The sequence below is a fragment of the Pelodiscus sinensis genome, chromosome 26, assembly GCF_052426305.1.
Source record: "Pelodiscus sinensis isolate ZL-2025 chromosome 26, ASM5242630v1, whole genome shotgun sequence".
Taxonomy (NCBI): domain Eukaryota; kingdom Metazoa; phylum Chordata; order Testudines; family Trionychidae; genus Pelodiscus; species Pelodiscus sinensis.
The window spans coordinates 5,310,468-5,329,441 of NC_143077.1; the positions used below are offsets into that span (position 1 = coordinate 5,310,468).

The 18,974-nt window shown below is 66.1% G+C and overlaps 1 protein-coding gene across 11 annotated transcripts in view; it reads left to right on the forward strand.

Annotated features, from left to right (window-relative positions):
- ADGRB2 (adhesion G protein-coupled receptor B2) overlaps window positions 1–17,180 on the forward strand; it is a 93,714-nt gene extending 76,534 nt beyond the window's left edge. For 3 of the 11 annotated variants that reach the window (XM_075908506.2, XM_075908509.2, XM_075908510.2), the window contains 12 exons: window positions 319–469; window positions 1,488–1,557; window positions 3,885–3,951; window positions 4,234–4,319; window positions 8,613–8,784; window positions 10,244–10,339; window positions 10,741–10,780; window positions 11,089–11,738; window positions 13,283–13,318; window positions 14,042–14,146; window positions 15,394–15,447; window positions 16,467–17,180. In XM_075908506.2, the coding sequence (XP_075764621.2) occupies window positions 319–469; window positions 1,488–1,557; window positions 3,885–3,951; window positions 4,234–4,319; window positions 8,613–8,784; window positions 10,244–10,339; window positions 10,741–10,780; window positions 11,089–11,738; window positions 13,283–13,318; window positions 14,042–14,146; window positions 15,394–15,447; window positions 16,467–16,640 (1,701 nt within the window). In that variant the 3' untranslated portion in view covers window positions 16,641–17,180. Of the gene's footprint in view, window positions 1–318; window positions 470–1,487; window positions 1,558–3,884; window positions 3,952–4,233; window positions 4,320–5,538; window positions 5,638–8,612; window positions 8,785–10,243; window positions 10,340–10,740; window positions 10,781–11,088; window positions 11,739–13,282; window positions 13,319–14,041; window positions 14,147–15,393; window positions 15,448–15,519; window positions 15,624–16,466 lie in introns of those variants that run through there. The other 8 variants (XR_012897550.2, XM_075908513.2, XR_012897551.2 and 5 more) reach the window with 8 other exon arrangements.
- Window positions 17,181–18,974: the final 1,794 nt, after the last annotated feature.

Here is an 18,974-nt window from a genome sequence, read left to right on the forward strand (position 1 = left end):
CGTCCTTGCCGCCCAGTCCCCGGGGACCGTGTTTACACACAGGTGAGCAGAGTGAGCCCGGCTGGGTAGTTGTCAGTGTTTAGTGCGGGAGCCTTGCCTAGACCTGGCATCTGGCCGGCCAGCGTCACACCTGTTAGCAGCGGTTTGAATGCCAGGCGAGCACTGTGCTGGGCTCCCCTCTGCCTTACACCGCCCCCACCTGTTGGGCGGAGTGGCCTTGTTCCTGATTTACGCCCCGTAAGCCGGGGAGTATCCGGCCCATTATTAACGAGCACCCCCCGGCTCTGTGCAGTGACTGCCCTCTCTCTCTCCTTGCAGGGCGTGTGCACCATGACGGCCGCGTTTCTGCATTTCTTCTTCCTCTCGTCCTTCTGCTGGGTGCTGACCGAGGCCTGGCAGTCCTACCTGGCCGTGATCGGCAGGATCCGGACGCGCCTGGTCAGGAAACGCTTCCTGTGCCTGGGATGGGGTAAGAGGCCTCGCCCGCTTTCCCCCACGCCAGGCAGGGGCGGGGTCTCGTGGCCAGCACAGGCGGAAGCACCGGGCAAGCCTGAGTTAATGGTGGTCACACTCAGACTCCCCCTCTGTGTGAGCGAGAGCATCTCCCCCTCCCCACGTCACAGCGGGGGAAACTGAGGCCCTGGGCTGGGAAGTGACATGCCCATGGCCATACAGCTCATCAGTGGCAGAGCTGGGGTGAGCAGTCAGGAGGCCTGGCTCCCAGGCATCACCCTATATGCCTCCCAGAGCTAGGAATAGAAGCCAGGTGTCCCCGGCCATCCCTCCGTCTGAGAGCGGCTCTGGGGCTAAAGAACAAGCTGTGTCCAGGCAGCGTTCCCTAGTGTATGTGTGTGTTGGGGGCGGGGGTTTGACCCGTGTGCTGCAGAGCAGAGCTTAGTCCCAGACCTGACTCCACACTGGTGCCCAGTTCTAAGCTGGGGCGTGATACAGGTCTGACTCCAGGAGCTCCCTTGGCAAGGGGGTGCGCAGCATCGGCCCCCCCAGCTGCAGCCCAGCCCTGCCCTGCAGCGTTGCCCCCTGCTGGCTGGACCCAGCCACCCCGCCGGCCCCCTGCCCACGAATTCTCTCTCGCTGCCCGCTCTGATCCCCGCCCCGAGCTGTCCCCTCTGTCCTCGGGCAGCGCAGCCGCAGGGTTGCTGCGCTGTTGCACGTCTAGTGGGGGTGCTAGATGCTCTGGCCCCCTTGCTGCGGGGTGCTTGGGGGTCCCCGGCGGATGCAGCAGAGACGGACCCGCTCCACGCTGCTGGCCCGGATCTGCCTGGTCCCTGCGGACACCTGGGGGCAACTCTTCCCCCGGTTCGGCTCCCAGCCACACCGGTCGGGGCAGGTGGGGATGCTCTTGTTCGCTACGGGGGCGGGATGCAGCACCAGTGTCCATGGGGAGGCCGTGGAGGGGGGCTGCCATGGAGAAAGGGGGGCACTGAATCCCTCTGCAGATCCTGGCCACTATCTCCTCTCCCCCCCAGGTTTGCCGGCCCTGGTGGTCGCAGTCTCTGTCGGCTTTACTCGGACCAAAGGCTACGGAACAGCGAGCTAGTGAGTGAGCTAATGGATCTGAGAGGGGGTATCGGGGGGGTTGGGACCCAGGGGCTCCCCCTCTCCACGCTGTGACCCGGAGGCAGCTGCGGGCCTAGGAGCCAGGCCCTGGGTCAGTGTAATCTGGGGGCACCGCTGAGAGATCAGAATGGCTCAGAACCAGGGCTGCTTACAGCCCAAGCCTGGAGGTTCTCCTCTGCCAGGCAGCAAACCAGCCACAAAGAGCACTTCAGCTGCCACCTTAGCCGGCAAGAAGCCTCCCAAACAACCCCTGGGACACTCCAGCTCCGCTCCTTGCACAGGTGCGGGGTTCTGCCACCCAGCCTCACCAGCTCCAACAGGTTCTCCTGGTCCCAAAAGACCGGCCACCTGCCCACGACAATTTGTACCTTTGATCGTACCCAAAAGAGCACGCTGGGCCAGTCCCTTCGAATCGGAACTCAAAGGCTGTGTCTAGACTGGCCAGTTTTTCCAGAAAATCAGCTGCTTTTCCGGAAAAACTTGCCAGCTGTCTACACTGGCCACTTGAATTTCCGCAAAAGCACTGACTTCCTACTGTAAGAAATCAGGGCTTTGTGCGGAAATGCTATGCTGCTCCCGTTCGGGCAAAAGTCCCTTTTGCGCAAAAGGGCCAGTGTAGACAGCTCAGATTTGTTTTGTGCAAAAAAGCCCCGATGGCGAAAATGGCGATTGGGGCTTTTTTGTGGAAAAGCGCGTCTAGATTGGCCATGGACGCTTTTCCACAAAAAGTGCTTTTGCGGAAAAGCGTCCGTGCCAATCTAGATGCTCTTTTCTGAAAATGCTTTTAACGGAAAACTTTTCCGTTAAAAGCATTTCCGGAAAATCATGCCAGTGTAGACGCAGCCAAAGGGTTAATAAAAAGGAAAAAAAAAAAGTTGAGAGTAGACTTGTTAAAGGAATCACATGACCTACTCCCATCACTAAGTTTCTGTGGCAGGCTCTTAGCAGAGATGGAACAAATTGCCGGCTTAAAAGTGTCTGGAGCACGACCCGATGGGTCAGCCGATCCTTCCCGGCCCTCTCTTCAGAGCAAAGCTGATTCTGAAGCAAGAGCAGGATTGAAGGCAAATAGAGGAACCCTGGGGGGCCCATGTATGATCTAGGTAGTCACTGCCCCTCCCCGGGCTGGGCCACCCTGCTGCCATTCCCCGCACTCGGACACTTACAACACGAGCGCAGAGCCCACATGCACAACTTCACACACACAAACCCCCGGCGCACGAGCAGCACAGACATAAGAACATAAGAGCGGCCAGACGGGATCAGACCAACGGTCCACCCAACCCAGTGTCCTGTCTGCTGACAGTGGCCAGTGCCAGGTGCCCCAGTGGGAGGGAACAAATTCAACAGGGAATCCTCACGTGATTCCTCCCGTCACCCACCTCCAGACAAACAGAGGCTTGGGACACCGTTCCTACCCATCCTGGCTAATAGCCATTGATGGACCAAACCTCCATGAATCGATCCCTGTTGAAGTCCTAGCCTTCACCACATCCTCTGGCAAGGAGTTCCACAGGTTGACTGTGCACTGAGTGAAGAAAAACTTCCTTTGGTTTGTTTTAAACCTGCTGCCTGTTCATTTCATTTGGTGACCCCCTAGTTCTTATGTTGTGGGAATAAGTAAATCACTTTTCCATATTCACTTTTCCCACACCAGTCATGATTGTATAGACCTCTATCCTATCCCCCCTTTGTCTTCTCTTTTCTGAGCTGAAAAGTCCAAATCTTTTGAATCCCTCTTCATATGGGACCCGTTCCAAACCCCTCAGCCTTTTTGTTTCCCTTTTCTGCACCTTTTCCAATGCCAAGAGATCTTTTTTGAGATGAGGCGCCCACATCTGTATGCAGGATTCCAGATGTGGGCACACCATGGTTTTGTATAGAGGCAGTAAGATGGTCTCTGTCTTATTCTCGATCCTTTTTTAATGGTCCCTAACATCCTGTTTGCTTTTTTCACTGCCGCTGCACTCGGAGTGGATGTTTTCGGAGAACTCTCCACAATGACTCCAAGCTCTCTCTCTCGAGTAGTTGTAGATAAATGAGTCCCCGTGATATTGTAGGTATAGCTGGGATTATTTTTTCCAATGTGCGTTACTTTACATTACTTTACTAGACAGCATCAGCTTTCACAAGGCACCCCTCTTGGCCCAATGCCCAGAATTTGGGGCAAACCCACCCGGCGGGCGCCACTCTGCTCTACCTGTTCCTACTGAGATCCAACAAGGTGGCACTCAGTGTGGGGGGCGGGGCGGGGTTGGGGCGAGTCCGTCTGCCCGTCCCCCCTAATGGCGCCGTGTCCCCCGCAGCTGCTGGCTCTCCCTGGAAGGCGGGCTGCTCTACGCCTTCGTGGGCCCCGCCGCCGTCATCGTGCTGGTAGGTATCCTTCCGGAGCCGAGTCCCGTCTCCCGCCGTCTCCCCCTTGGGCCTTGGTGCCCCCCGAGCCCAGGGAGCCCCTCCCCTCGGACCCCACTAGCCAGTTTCCCCGCTCCGAGCCCCGCCCCCGCTGCTGAGCTTCCTCTGCTCCCCACCACGCCGGCCCCTCCCTGCCCTGGGGCGGGGGCAGAGCCCAGGGGAGGGTGTGGCCCCGGGCTGGGTGTCCCGAGGGTCAGTGCCCCGCCCTTCACCCCACGGCTCTGTCTCCTCCTCCCGGCGCAGGTCAACATGCTCATCGGCATCATCGTCTTCAACAAGCTCATGGCCCGGGACGGCATTTCCGATAAGTCCAAAAAGCAGCGCGCCGGGTGAGTGCCCCTGGGCGGCGGGGGGGCGCGAGCGGGCAGGGGCTGCTCCCTAGCCCCGATGGGGCAGTGCCAGGCGGGCCGTGTCCCACGTGCTCAAAGGAGCCCCAGGGCCACGGGGTGAGGAGCCGTGGCCGTGTCCCTGCCTCTGCAGGCGGCCCGTGGGCTCGGTTCCAGCCCCTCACAAGTGAAGTGAGGTCTGCCCAGGCCTCAGCAGGCTCCCTGTGCGCATGGCAAGGCAGGGGGCAGAGAGCCGCTTTCCAGGAGGTGCCCCTCGCCCCGGGCTCCAGTGACGGGCCACGCTCCCTGCAGACGAGCCCCCCCGCCTCAGCCACCTGTCGGCGCCCCGCAGGCTTAGCTGGAGGCTGGGCTGGCGCTGAGCGGACGGCACACGGGGGGGGGCCCACTGGCTGTTACTCAGAAGTGCCCACGGGGGCAGCCAGCTGCGGAGCCTCTCCCCTGGGGTTACCATTGCCTCAGACAGAGCCACAGGACGGTTTGGGGCGGCCGCCTATGGGCGGGGGGGACCTGGAGGATTAGGAGGGTGCCAGGCAGGGTGGCAGCAGGATGCCCCCCCCCCCCGCACTCACCAGGGTGGCAGGAGCCCCTCCGCCCTCTCCTGGCCAGCTGCAGGAAGCAGCGTGCTCCGCCCCAGGGCGCTCCGGGTCCCGCCGCCGCCACGGAGCCAGGGGGATGGCGGGGCAGCCGGGAGCAGGCCTGGGCTGCTCCCGCCACCCGCATGGTGAGGGTGGGAGGGCGCCCCCTGCTGCTGCCCCCCGTTATCCGCTTGGCCACGTTGCTCAGGGGCAGGGCTAAGGGGTGGAGCAGGGGCGCCCGGCAGCGGGTTGGGGTTGCCCCAGGCCCACACCTGGGGCACTGCGGGGATGTGGCCCCAGGCCCGCAGCCCTTGCGGGACAGCCCTGGCCTCAGAGCTGCACCCGGACAGGGGTTGGGGGGAAGGGCTGGGGGAGCTGCCTGTGATGCCGGGGAAAGGGGGATCCGACTGCAGAGCCCCGGCCAACTCCCGGCGAGAGCTGCCAGCCCCGTGCCCATCGCTAACCCCCGGTGCCGGCCTGCCACTAACCCTCTCTCTCTCTCTCTCTCTGTTTCTCATTTGCTTTGTGTGTGTCTCCGTCCCCTCCTGCCTCCCGCCTGCCTCGCTTCCCGCCCCCTCCCACCCCCGGCCGGCGCGTGGCTTCCCCGCGGGGGGTGGGGCGCCCAGTTGGAAGCCGCCCGCCTGCGGCCGCCTGCTCCTGAAATGCACCCAGTGCGGCGTGGTGTCCAGCGCGGCCCCGGCCTCCGCCGCTGCCAGCAGCGCCATGTTAGTCTCCATCTCTGCTCTCGCGCCGTCGCTTGGGGCACCCCGAGCACGCCGCCTCCCCCCGCCGGGCACGGGGAGGGGGGGCCTGGCCTGGCGGGCGCCCGGGGGCTTCACTCCGTCCCCGGGGCTGGAGAACGCGGCCTGCTCGGAGCTGCCCGTCTGCTGCGCTCGCTGCCTCGGCCCGGTGGGCGGGGGAGGGGGGGCTGTCCCGCGGTGGCTGGGGGGGTGAGCTCCGTCCCGCCTGCATGTCGGCCCCGCTCATCCAGTCATCCCTCACCTGGCGCAGGTCCCCGGGGGGGGGGGGGGACCGGCTCGGAGTCGTTAGCAGCCAGCTCCTAAGGCTGTTTTCTAGACTGGGGCCTTGCAGGGCATCTGCGGGGGTGGGGTCCCGGGCCCAGGGGCGGGCGCGCGTGGTGGGGGGAACAGGGTCTGTTGGCCGTTCCCCAGCAAGAGATGCTCCCTTCTGGGGGGCATGGGCCTGGGGCCTGGGGGGGCCGTGCCTGGGGCGGAGTGGTTCCTTCTGCAGAGCTGGTACAACCCCTTCCTTGGCAAGAGAGGTGGCGGAGGGCACATCCCTCTGCGGGAGGGCAGCGTGGGGCGAACCAGGGCAGCGGGGTCCCGTCTCCCGGGCCGGCTCTGGCCACCCCTCAGACCGGGACGCTGGTGGCTGTGACCCAGGGTGGGAGGGAGGGCGAGCCCTGCCGAACGCGCCTCGCGTTGTTGGGAAATCGCCCCCCCTTCCCGAACCGCAATTTTAAAAATCCTTTTTACAGCCCTCAAGCCTTGTGCTTGTTCAGAGGCTGCAAGGAGGGGGGAGTCAGGCTACACTGCACCCACCCATAGACCCCCCATACTCCCCATGCACCACACCCCCCGCCCCCCACTGCTCCAGGCCTCGCTCCCCCCACACACATGCCTCTCAGCCCACGTGTCACCCTCCCACGCTGGGCTCCCACAGAGCTAGGAACCTTCCTGTGGCCCCATGGAGAGGCCTGGAGCCAACCCCCGGGGTGCACTAGGGGTCCGCGGGCAGGGGAGCTGCTGGGCGCCTCTCCAAGCTGGACGCTGCTCTCCGGGCTCTCCGTCTGCGCTGTGTCGTCTCGTTCCCCCGCATCCCCCGCAGAACCGGTTCTCGTTGCGCTGCTGCTGTTCATGGCGGGAGGGAGAGAGAAGTGTGGGGGGGGGGGGCACATCTCTTTGCTCACAGCCTCTGGCGTCAGCTTCCCGCCTGGCAGGCTGTCTTGGGCGTCCAGGGCTCAGCGGGAGAAAGGCGAATAGGGCCCCAGAAATGGGGAGGGAGCCCTCCTTTGGGTATCCCCGGGGGAGCCGATTCTCTTTCGTGCCGGCGCAGTTCAGGAGCGATGACACTCCCCCCAGTAGCCGCGCCAGTGTAAACGCAGCGGGTCCTCCCTCCCCCCCCCCCCCCCCCCCCCCGGCACCTCGCACAGACGATTGCACTAGTGCAAAAGGCACGCGTGCGCCCCTTTGGCGCTGGTACAAACCATGAGCTCACCAAAGCCTTCCCCACACGTCTGGCCCAAGGCGCGGGGCAATTCGGGAGTGCGGCCCAGCGCAGGGGAGATCAAACCCGCCCCTCAGCTTCCAGCTCCCTCCGCGTCCCCCTCAGGCGGGGGGAGAAAGGACTTTCCAGCCGTCGCCCAAGCGGGGCTGCGGCGCGGCATTGGAGAGGCAAAGCGGCACGCCGCTGCCAGGCTCGTCGGCCCTGCTGTTGCAAGGCATTTCGGCATGGCCGCGCTCGGCACCACAAGAGCTCACTGCTTTAGGTGCCTCAGGTTCCTTTTCGGAAGGGATTTAGGCACCTGCGGCCCGGCGGGAGCCACCACACGGGGGCAGTCTGGCCCCTACCACTGCCCGGCCAATTGCTTGCAGGGTTCCTGGTCGCTGAGGGCCAGGCACCCGCTGGATGCTGGGGCAGGTTGTGGCCCCACAGGCAGGAGGGGTCCAGCCTGGCCAGGCTCACCCACCCCTGGGACTAGAACCCATGACCCCGTGCTTCTCCAGCCCGGCCAGGCTCACCCACCCCTGGGACTAGAGCCCATGACCCCGTGCTTCTCCAGCCTGGCCAGGCTCACCCACCCCTGGGACTAGAACCCATGACCCCGTGCTTCTCCAGCCCGGCCGGGCTCACCCACCCCTGGGACTAGAGCCCATGACCCCGTGCTTCTCCAGCCCGGCCGGGCTCACCCGCCCCTGGGACTAGAACCCATGACCCCGTGCTTCTCCAGCCCGGCCGGGCTCACCCGCCCCTGGGACTAGAACCCATGACCCCGTGCTTCTCCAGCCCGGCCGGGCTCACCCGCCCCTGGGACTAGAGCCCATGACCCCGTGCTTCTCCAGCCCGGCCGGGCTCACCCGCCCCTGGGACTAGAACCCATGACCCCGTGCTTCTCCAGCCCGGCCGGGCTCACCCACCCCGTGCAGGCGGTTGACCAGTGAAACGTAACGGTAGCTGGTTAACAGCGTAAACTGGATTTCCCCCCCCCTCCTTAGGAGCAGGAGGCCCCTTGACGGTCCGTAGGACTTAGGCCCACGTTCTGTGAGCGCTCTGGGCCTTACTGCCGTTTGGAAGGCAGCCAGCCCTGAACAGCTCAGGGGAGGGAGAGGGCCAGCGCCCGGGTCGAAACCAGGCCAGTCTGGGAGCGGTGGCGTTGGCCTCCCTCGCGGGGTGTCTCGTCCGCCAGAGACGCTGGCCCACAGGGTGTTCCTGTGGCACAGGCCCGGGGGCCAGCAGGGGATGGGTTGGAGGGTGCCCGGGCTGTAACCCGCAGGTGGCATCTCTCAGCTCTCTGAGGCCAGGCGGAAAGGCTCCGTCGCCTCCCTGACCCCTTGGGCTCTGGCTCAGCGCCCCGGAGCTCCCGTGGGAACGGCCGCGGTTCCTTGCACACAGCAGCCTCCGCTGTGACTGGCTCCGGCGTTTGCCCGTCTCACCCTGGTCCCGCCCTCTCCCCGCCCAGGGCGTCGCTGTGGAGCTCCTGCGTGGTCCTGCCCCTGCTGGCGCTCACCTGGATGTCGGCCGTGCTCGCCATGACCGACCGGCGCTCCATCCTCTTCCAGGTCCTCTTCGCCGTCTTCAACTCGGTGCAGGGCTTCGTCATCATCACCGTGCACTGCTTCCTGCGCCGCGAGGTGGGGCCCGGCGGGCAGGGGCTGCGCCACGGGCCGGGCGCCTCCCTCCAGCGGGGGCTGAGCCTGCCTCTGGATTTGCACACGCAGATTCGCACGTGCACGCCCCTGGCCTGGTGCATGCAGGGGGGAGGCTGCTGCCCCTGGTGCAGCCAAAGGGGATCTGCCCCCACCGCCCCGGTCCAGTGCGCTTCGTGTGCGCCGCTGCCAGGGCCTGTGCAAAACAGCAGGGGGAGGGGGGCTCTGGGGTGGGATGGGCCCCCCAGGGAAAGGCCGCCCTTGGTGTGTGCGCACGGCAGGCTCTGAGGGAGGCCACCAGCAAAGCAAATGCATCGTGTACGCCAAGCCAGACCAGGCTGCAGGCGGCTATAACAGACCAGGCCAGATCACGGCTTTGCCATGGGCGGCTGATGAAGGTAACTCCCAGCCCCGCCCCTTCTGCCCAGGCCACGCCTCCCTGATCCTGGAGCAGGGGGAGGGCTGGGAGGGGGGTGCACAGCTCTCAGCCTCTCCAGCCCTGGAGCACAGAGAGGGCGGGGACTCGGGGGCCGCAACGCTCCGCCCCCAGTACGCCGACAGCAGGCGCTCTGGGGGCGGAGTCTGGGCGGAGCCAGGCTGGCGGTGGGGGAAGGCAACGCCTCCCCTTGCCTAGCGCCCCCGCCGCCCCCGGGCTTTGTGCTCCAAATGGAACCCTGCCCCTTAACGGAGTCGCCCCGCTCCGGAGAGAGGGAGGGGCTGTCCGTCTGCCCATCATCCCTCCGTCTGGAGAGTCCCGCCTCCTTCCGACCCCGTCCCTCTGCGTTCCCGAGCTCCCTTGGGTGCCCATTCATCCCAGCACGGCGGGTGGTGAACCCAGCTCTCTCCTTCCAAGCTCCTAGCCCATCCCGTCGCAGAGCAGGGAGCGTGGACTGCGATCCCTGCGATCGCCTCCCCTTGGAAGGGCCGGAGCGCAGCCCAGGGACAGGGGATTGATAGAGTCAGGATGGAGAAGTCTCTGGAGAGACGGGGCCAGTCTGTAAATATCACGGGAACAGCTCAGCCGGCCGCGGGAGCTGGCCAGAGCGTCTGCGGATGGGCCCGGCGCTCAGGAGGGAGAGGTTGTGGCTGGTGGCGGATCCCCCGTAGGGCGGGGCCCACATGCTGTCACTGCCCAGGTGCCAGGAGGGCCATGTGCCCCTTGATCTCCAGCTGGCTTGGAGCTGTCAGGCCCAGCCCAGGGTCCACGGCCCCATGGAGCCCGGCCTCCCCTCGCCTCGGTCACAGCTGCGGGGGGAGGTGCTGGGGATCAGATGGGCAGATCCAGGCAGGGGTTGGATGGGGGGCAGGGCGGGTCTGGCTGGCTGGATCTGGCTGGCTTCCAGACCCTGGTGCTTGTTGGGGCGAGGGGCACGGCAGCAGGGCCCCCTCTCGCTGCCAGCCCCCAGGGTGGTAACCACAGCCTCTGCCCCCCCCTCCTCCCAAGGTGCAGGACGTGGTCAAGTGCCAGATGGGGGTGTGCAAGAGCAGTGAGAACGAGAACTCGCCCGACTCCTGCAAGAACGGACAGGTGCAGATCATGGTGAGGGGGCAGGCGGCACGGGGCAGGGGTGAGTGGGCAGCACGGGGGGAGCAGAGGGCACGGGGCAGCACAGGATCATGCTAAGGGCAGCCGAGCAGCATGGGGCGAGCTGGCAGCCCGGAGCCTGGCGGGAGGGATGGTCAGGCAGCACAGGGCCCATGCACAGAGACCGGGCTGGCTCAGCATGAGCATGGTGGACCTGGCGGGAGCTCAGACTGGCCCCCCAGCGCTCACACCTGTGGGCCAGTTGGGCTTGGACTCGGTGGCCAGCCCGGGCCGAGCAAGCGGGCACCCTGGGAGTCGCCCCTCCCAGCTGCAGCACAGACGGCCCCGCGCTGCCGGCGATTCATTCATCCCTCCCGGTCTCCCCCTGCCTCTCTCCCTCTTCTCTGCTCTTATAGACAGACTTCGAAAAGGACGTCGACCTGGCGTGTCAGACAGGTGAGGCCCGGTCCTGCTTTGGGAGGGCAGGCCGGGAGGCCAGTGCAGCGCGCCCTCCCCCAGCTGGCGCGAATCGCCACAGATCCTGCCTCCCTTTAAAATAAAAGGGGAGGGGCTTACCAGCAAGGGGGAGGGGCTAAGTGGGGCAACGCCAGCCGGGTGCTGTGCGGTAGCAGCCGGGTATCAATGCCACTTAGGGCAGACCCAGGCCCCTTCCCAGCCCCCCCCTCCGAAATCCCTGACAGCTGGGAGACACCCTGCTCCTTGCCAGTCCCCGTCTGACCTGCCCTCCCTCTCCCCCCTGCCAGTCCTCTTCAAGGAGGTGTCCACGTGCAACCCGGCCACCATCACGGGCACCTTGTCCCGCATCTCCCTGGACGGTGACGAGGACCCCAAGCTCCACCCCGGCTCCGAGGGCGGCCTGGGCTTCTCCAGCCTCCCGGGGAACATCTCTCCCGCCGGCATCCTGGTGCAGGTGCCCACGCTGGCGCACAAGGGGCTGAACGAGCTGAACGACCCACCCAAGAAGGACGTGAACCTGGACAGCCGGGGGCCCCTCTACCTGTGCACGGACAGCAACCTGCGGCCGGCGGAGTACGGCTGGATGCGGGCGCCCGAGCCGGCGCTGGAGAGCGACTACATGGTGCTGCCCCGCCGGACGGTCAGCCTCAAGCCCTTTGGCCGGGAGGAGGGGAAGCTCAACATCCAGGTGCAGGAGGCGCCGCACATGGGCCAGGGGCGCCGGGCGGCTGAGGCGGAGGCCTACCCTGGCTTTGTCTCGGTGGACCACATCAATGTGAACTTGAACCAGCCCTACGGGACGGTGAAGCACCCGTACGGCCTTCAGTTCAAGCAGCACCCCACAGTCCGGCAGATCCTGGCCTCCGAGCTCACGGAGCGCAGCCGCACCATGCCACGCACGGTGCCGGGCTCCGCCATGAAAGTGGGGTCGCTCGAGGTGAGCTCACCCCCCGCCCCGGACAAGAGGGGGCGCGGGCGGGGGTGGGACTGGTGAACGTGCGGCGGAAGGAGGGTGTCTGTGTGTATGCAAGGGACCGCACAAGTGTGTGTGTTCGAGAAAGTGTGTGTGTGCAGGTATGTGTGTACGTGCAAGAGAATGCACGTGTGCAGACATGGGTGTGTGAGAGTGCACCAGCATGCAAGACAGCAGTGAGTATATGAGAAAGACAGTGGATGTTTGCACGAGCACGTGACCAACCGCTTGCACGAGTGTGTGAGAGGACACATGCAAAGGTGCGTGCGAGAGCCGGAGTGTGCACAGGGCTGTCTCCTGCAAGGTGTGGGAAGCTGCGTCTTGGGGCTGATAGTCTGTGAGTCACAGGGGGGTGTTGTTCTGGCTCTGGCTGGGATCCCTTTGTCCCTGCAATAGTGCCCCCCAGTGCTTTCCCCTGGCTGAGCCCCACCCCCCCGGCTGGTGTCACCCCTCGAACAGCAGCTGCTCTGGGAATAGTGCGTGTTAATTACCTGCTGGCTGCAAAGCACCCGGGGGCGCTTGCACATCCCTTTTCTGTGTGACATGTAGGAAGGGGGGCTGGGGTTTGCCGTTGGGGGTGTGGGGCGTGGGAATCAAGACTCCTGGCTCTCTGCCGTTCACGGCACTGTGCCGTGCCTCAGTTTACCCAGCTGCAAAATGGGGGTCATGCTTCTGGCCTGGCTGGGGAGGTTTAATTCGTAGCATGGCTGGGCTGTGGCACTCCTCCAGTGCAAGGCGCTGGGCGAGCCACGTGTGCGTGTCACTTTCGGCTTCTTGGTGACAGAGGGACGTGGCCACGAGAGACGGGGGCCGCAAAGCCAGAGGACGATCCCCCTGCTGGATGCTCTTTGAAAGCAGATCCAACTGGGGGCCTGCCCAGGTACCAAGTGTCCCTCCCAGTCCCAGCTAGTCCCGAGGAACCGCAAAGCCCAGGGCCCGGGTTGTGCGGGATCTGGCTTTAACTCCCAGCTCTGCCAGCCTGGGGGCATGACGGGGGGCGAGTCACTGAGTGCCCAGCCCTATAACGGGGGTCGGGCCGCTCCCCACCTACCCACGTCAGGGCGACCTGCCTTGAAAGATGGTTGGGTGCTATAGTAACAGTTGCCATGGCAGTGGTACCCAGCCCTTTAAGACTTTAGGCACTGCTGGCCTGTCAGCTGGCTTGTCAGGAGTCTGTGGTTAATGACTATATGCAGATGAGGGCAAGGAGTAGCCTGGAAAGCACAGTGGGGTGGGGCCATCCCTGCAGAGGGAGCCGCTAGGGGAAATCCAGCCGCAAGGGGGAACTTTGCAGCCCTCTGCTCCTGGGACCGAGATCTTCCCGGCCAGGAATCCATAAGAATGGCGCCCACTTCAGTCCGGTCTAAACTAGCGTCCTTCTCCCGGCCGCCGCGCCCCAGCACGTGCTCATCCCCCTCTTTGCCGGCTAGACCAGTAAAGATCTTTCTTTTTCCCCCCTCCCCCTTCTCGGTTCGGTTTGGCCGGCGCGTATATTTCACCCCCCCCAGAGGAAGAGGTTACGATACTCAGATCTGGATTTCGAGGTAAGCGCCGCCGACACCTGCCCCGCTTCCCCCATCAGGGCGGCGTTTGCCGGTGCCTGGGCCCCAGCGCAAGGCCGGAGCTCCCTTCTGGGCTTCGGGGCCTCCGGCCCGGCGAGCGCCGTCCTGCCCCAAGCAGAGGGCCCGAGAGCGGACGGCGCTCGGGCTCGGCGGAGAGACGGGGGCCCCGCTAGGAGCACGTCTGGGGCTGGGAAGTAAAATCTCCTTTTATTTATTTCCCTCCTGCACCCAATTTAAGCAGACGCTGATGAGGGAGAAGCTGAGCTCGGAGGAGTTTTATAGCAGGCCATAATGAGCACTCACGGTTGATTAAAAAGCCACGTGGGGGGGGGGGGGCTGGGAATAGTTCAGCCAGGTTCGTGAGGGGAGCTAACGCCTCCTCTTGGGAAATGTCTGGTGGGAAGGGGGAGCTGCCGAGGAACCCCTACATTTGGACTTGGAAATGTAGGGGTGGGGGGGTAGGGAGTCCTGGGGGGAGGGGCAGAGTCCCTCCCGCCACTCTGTTGCCAAGAAATGTCAGACACAAACCGGTGCCCGCTCCTGGTTCTTGGGGGTCCTACAGAAATCCAGTGTGCGAGCTGCCCCTGCTGTGGCGAGCAAAGTAACAGCCAGTATTCCCATAGCAGAGGAGCGGGCCGGGGGGAGAGGCGGCGCCGTGACACGGGGCTCACTGGACTGTCCCCCCGCCCCCCGCTGCCTTTGCAGAAAGTCATGCACACGCGGAAGCGCCACTCGGAGCTCTATCACGAGCTGCACCAGAAATTCCACACGATGGATCGGTACCGGGCGCCGGCCACCAATGCTTCCAAGGTAAGGCTGCCGGGCCGGCCTGCTCTGGTCCTACGGCCGCCCACAGCAGCGGGCGGGGAGGGCACAGGGCTGCGCTGCAGTCCTGGGCAGCGGCCGGTCACTGTCCGTGGGGGGAGTCCTTGGCTGTCACCCCCGGTTGGGGTCTACTGTCTCGTACAGACCGCACCGTGCTCCTCCTGGAACCGTCCGCCCCTCCATCGCCCAGAGAGCCGGGTGGTACAGCGCCTCCTGCTGGGGGAGGCTGGGACCGGCACCGCTGGGGACTCCCCACCGCCTGTGCTTCCATCTCGCTCTGCAGCGCCTCCTGCTGGGGGAGGCTGGGACCGGCACCGCTGGGGACTCCCCACGGCCCGTGCTTCCATCTCGCTCTGCAGCGCCTCCTGCTGGGGGAGGCTGGGACCGGCACCGCTGGGGACTCCCCACGGCCCGTGCTTCCATCTCGCTCTGCAGCGCCTCCTGCTGGGGGAGGCTGGGACCGGCACCGCTGGGGACTCCCCACGGCCGGTGCTTCCATCTCGCTCTGCAGCGCCTCCTGCTGGGGGAGGCTGGGACCGGCACCACTGGGGACTCCCCACCGCCTGTGCTTCCATCTCGCTCTGCAGCGCCTCCTGCTGGGGGAGGCTGGGACCGGCACCGCTGGGGACTCCCCACGGCCCGTGCTTCCATCTCTCTCTCTCTGCAGCGCCCCCTGCTGGGGAGGCGGGGGCTGGCATTGCAGCCAGTGCATTTAAAACATCCCCCCTCCCGCCCCCAGCGTTGCTTGTTGAGGCTAGTTCTGGGAGTCTCAAACTTCGTTGCCCCGCGACCCCCTTCTGACAACAGAAACTCCTGCCACACCCCAAGAGGGCACTGACGCCTCAGCCCACCCAAGCCCCAGGCTGAGGGGGCCAAAGTGGAAGCCCAAAGGCTTCAGCCCTGGGGGAGGGGAGGCTTTGAGAGCCACTGGGCTGGTACATCTGCAAGCCCTCTGGGCACCCAGTGTGTGTAGAGCAGCGCCCCCTGCTGGCGCCACCCCGCCCCAGCACTGTCAGGCCATTCTGCTTTGGGGCCGCTGGGCCCCCCTTCCCGTGGTCTCCCCAGCTGGAGGGACCCGGCGCACTGGGCTTCGGCAGATGGTCGAGTTGAGAGCAGGGTGTCGTGCTTCACAGCCTGGGGGGGTGGCGTCCTGTAGCCGGTGCCGGGGGCCGAGCCGCAGGGAGGGGGGTCTGCGATTTAGGGGCCTGACCCCAGCTGTGCTTCCCCCCCAGAGAGAGAAGCGGTGGAGCGTTTCTTCGGGCTGCGGAGAGAAGAGCATGCCCAGCGTAAGTGCCGGGCCGCCCCCCGCCCGGTTCCCTCTGCAGTCCCCATCCTCATCCTCGCTCTGTCCCTTGCAGGAGGAAGGCCTCCCGCCATGCCGGTCGTGACCCCGTAGCTCATGCAAAGCCTCCCAGCTTGTCTGTCCATCCTCATCACCCCCCCACCCCGTCTCCACCCCCTCGTAAGTGTCGTGTGCCCCATCTCTGCATGCTGTCCTGCCGCCTGTGGCTCTCCGGGTGCCCTGCCCCGGCTCCCGCCATCTCATGCGTGTCATCCCACGCTTTGCGCCCCTCCTGCCCGCCCGCCCTCGGGCACCCACCCTGTCCTACCCGCCCACCCTCAGACACGTGCCCCGTCCTGCCAGCCCACCCATGGGCATGCACCCTGTCCACCCTCCCTTGGGCATGTGCCTTGTCCTGCCCACCCTTGGGCATGCACCCTGTCCTGCCTGTCCACCCTCCGGCACATGTCCCGTCCTGCCCGCCCTTGGGCATGCCCCTTCTGCCCCAGCCATCTGCTCTGGTCCAGAGCCTGCTGGCCGTCCCTACACAGGGAACAGGAGTGCTGTGGGAAGCGGGGGCCTTTCCAGCCCCTTCTTGCCCGGCCCTGACTCCCCGCTGCCCTCTGCTCCCGGGGCCCGTCACAGCAGTGCAAAGCGGGTGCCACGTTCTGCTCAGGCCACGTGCCTCTCCAGGCCCCTCTGGCAGGCATGCGGGGCACTCTGGTGGCAGGGCCCTTACGCCGGCCGTGGCCTGCCCCGGACACCCTGTGGGCTCCTACCCAGTCTGAAGCCCCGTGACACTGCCAGGCTGGCTAGGGGCTGCCCCTCCCTGGCTCTGTGCTACCAGGCTGAGTAGCCAGACCCTGGCTAGTACTGGCCGTGTCACCGGAGCGCCAGGGAGCCAGCAGCCCCAGCCCCCCACGAGCGGCCTCCGGAGAGCAGGCTGAGAGGGGGCGCACGGAGCTCTCCCGGCGCTTTGGCCCGGTCACCCCCCAGCCTCGTCTCCTCCTCTGCCCCTCGCAGGAGGCCCCCCGCCCGGAGGAGCCGCAGCAGAGGAGCTGGAGCACCTTCAAGGCCATGACGCTGAACTCGCTGCCCCCCAAGCGGCGGGAGAAGCTGGAGCTGCACTGCGCCAGCTGGGAGCGCCCCCGCGGGAGCCTGGAGGTGTCCGAAGGGGATTTCCAGACGGAGGTGTGAGCCGGGGGCGCCCCGCCCGGCGGGACGGACACGCAAACTGGACAATCGCATTTTGTTTTCCTTTGGGGGGGGGGGTTGGTTTCTCGCGTCCGGCCACTGGAGTCTGCTCCTCCCGCCCGGTGGGCCCGGGCGTCCCCGGCCGCCTTTCGCCTTTCGTTGTGGGCTTTCGTTTCTTCTCCTCCCTCCCGCCGAGGTCCCCGCCGGGCCGCGCGCCCCCCGGAGACCCGCTCACACGCGCACAGGGACCCGCGCACGCACACTGGCCGGGCGGCGCGGCCTGCGGGGGCGCCGGGGAGCCGGCTCTGAACTCTTTTGTACCCGGGCATCGCGTCACGCAGGGCACCGTGTGCACCTGAGAGCCACGGCCCGGCCCAGCGAAGCCGCCCCGCCGCGCCACACGCCTCTCCTGCCACCGTTCTTCCTCCAGACCTCCACGCCTCCTCTCCCCCCGGCGGGAGGGGGCCCTCCCCTCCCCCTCCCCCCTTCCGATCCCGCGGGGCAGGCGCTGTCTTTGTTGAAAATAAAAGTTCGCGCTGTGGATCGCTGCCGCCGAGGGCGCGGGCCTCCTTTGCGGGGGAGGGGTGGCGTGGGCTGCGCTGGGGGGTGGGGGGCATGAGCCGGCTGTGCCAGGCAGGGCAGGGGGCAAGCAGAGCCCCTGCCGGCCAGCTCCTGCTGCAAGGGAGGCCTGCTCCGGCTCCCGGCCTGGGGTCCAGCTGGGGGTGCCCGTGGGGGGGTGGCCCCTCCCCGTCGGCTCCCGCCCGCTGCTGCTAGCGCTGGGTGGGGGTGCAGTGCGAGGAGATGCCCAAAGGCGGGTGGGTGGAAATGTCGGGTGAGCGTGCGAGGAACGTCGCAAACGCCCGGCCGCGCTGGTGTTGGGCGAGGCCGGGGGGGGGGGGCTGCCCCTTTCCTGCCGTGCTCCCTCCTCCCCTCTGTCACTAGGGGTCTGTGTGCCCTCCACACCCCCCGCCTGTCCCCTTGCTGGTTTCTGGGCAGGGTGCAGCAGCCAGAGTGGGTGCCAGGGAGCCACTGGTGTGTACGGTGCAGGGCAGGCAGCCCAAGCCCCCAGGCAGCCAAAAACCTGTTTCTGAGCCCTGCTGTGAAGTGCCTCTGTGGGCCAGGCCGGGCGACACGCTGCCCTGCCACCCCTGCTGCCATGGCCTTGGGGCACCGCCACCCCAGGGAGCACACGCACGGGCCTGGGGCCACGGGCCCGGTGGGATGGTGTGAACTGGAAGCGGATGGGCTCAGCCAGGCCGAGGGATGTGGGGCTCAGGCCGAGGGGTTCGGCCCTGCAGTGGCGGGGCTCGGGAGGGGTGCCCACAGAGGACCACGCCGTTTGAGAGCCAGGCGAGGGCCGTGGCCAGGGGGATCCTAGGTCTTGGCCGGGTTGGGGGCTTGCAGTGAGGCCAGGCCCCAAGCTGGGCGGTTGTTCGCTCTGCCCCGCGCCTCCGGCACCATCCCTGGTGGCAGAACACAGGCCGTGTGTGGCGGCGAGTCGGGTTCCCCCGACCCTGCACCCCCGTAGCAGCAAGAACAGACTCCGCCAGGCAGTAGAGCAGGGGGGTTTATTGCTCCTCCAGGACACAGCCCAGCACAGACATGACGTGTCTACAGGAGTCTGGGCCAGGCTGCCTCAGCCCCCTTGAGATGGGTCCCTGGGCCCCTCGATTCCAGCCCCTCCTTAGTCTGTTTCCTTCAGGGTTCCAGCCCAAGACTCCTCGCTCCCAGACCCTGCCCCCAAACCAGGAGTTCGCCTCCGCCTCCCTCCCTGTGTCTCTCCCCTGGGGAAAGAGCCTTGTTATGTGCCCAGGCTGGGCCGAGGTGTGGGGCTAATACACGTGTGGGTGAGCCCGTGGGAATCGCACCTCACAGCGCGGGAGGGCACTGGGTCACAGAGCAGACAGCCCCCCGCGGCGTCACACCATGCGCCCGCCAAGCCCCCTGGACGGAACTCCCGGCTCCTTTTCATGCTTCCCTGCGGCCCGGGAGCTAGTTGCACGAAGACCCTGGAGGTTTCCATTGCTCGTGGGTCCCTGGGGGATTGCTCCAGCCGGCCCCCTCCGCTGGCCGTTGGCGGGGAGCAGGAGCAGGGGCAACGCACCACACAACCTGGTGGGCACGGGCTCAGGCAGCAGGAGCGTCTGGACCCAGATCCTGGAGGTGCGGACCCCCCCCCCCCACTGTGCCTCTTATCCCACTGAGATCATGCTGCTGCCTTGCCCTCTGGAGCCCAGCGAGGTGCCCACAAGGGCTGCCCGGTGCCCGCCCGGCGAGGAGTCTGCCGGAAGCGGGGCCCAGAGCTCAACCTGCGAGGCTGCCCCCACTCGGCCGGTT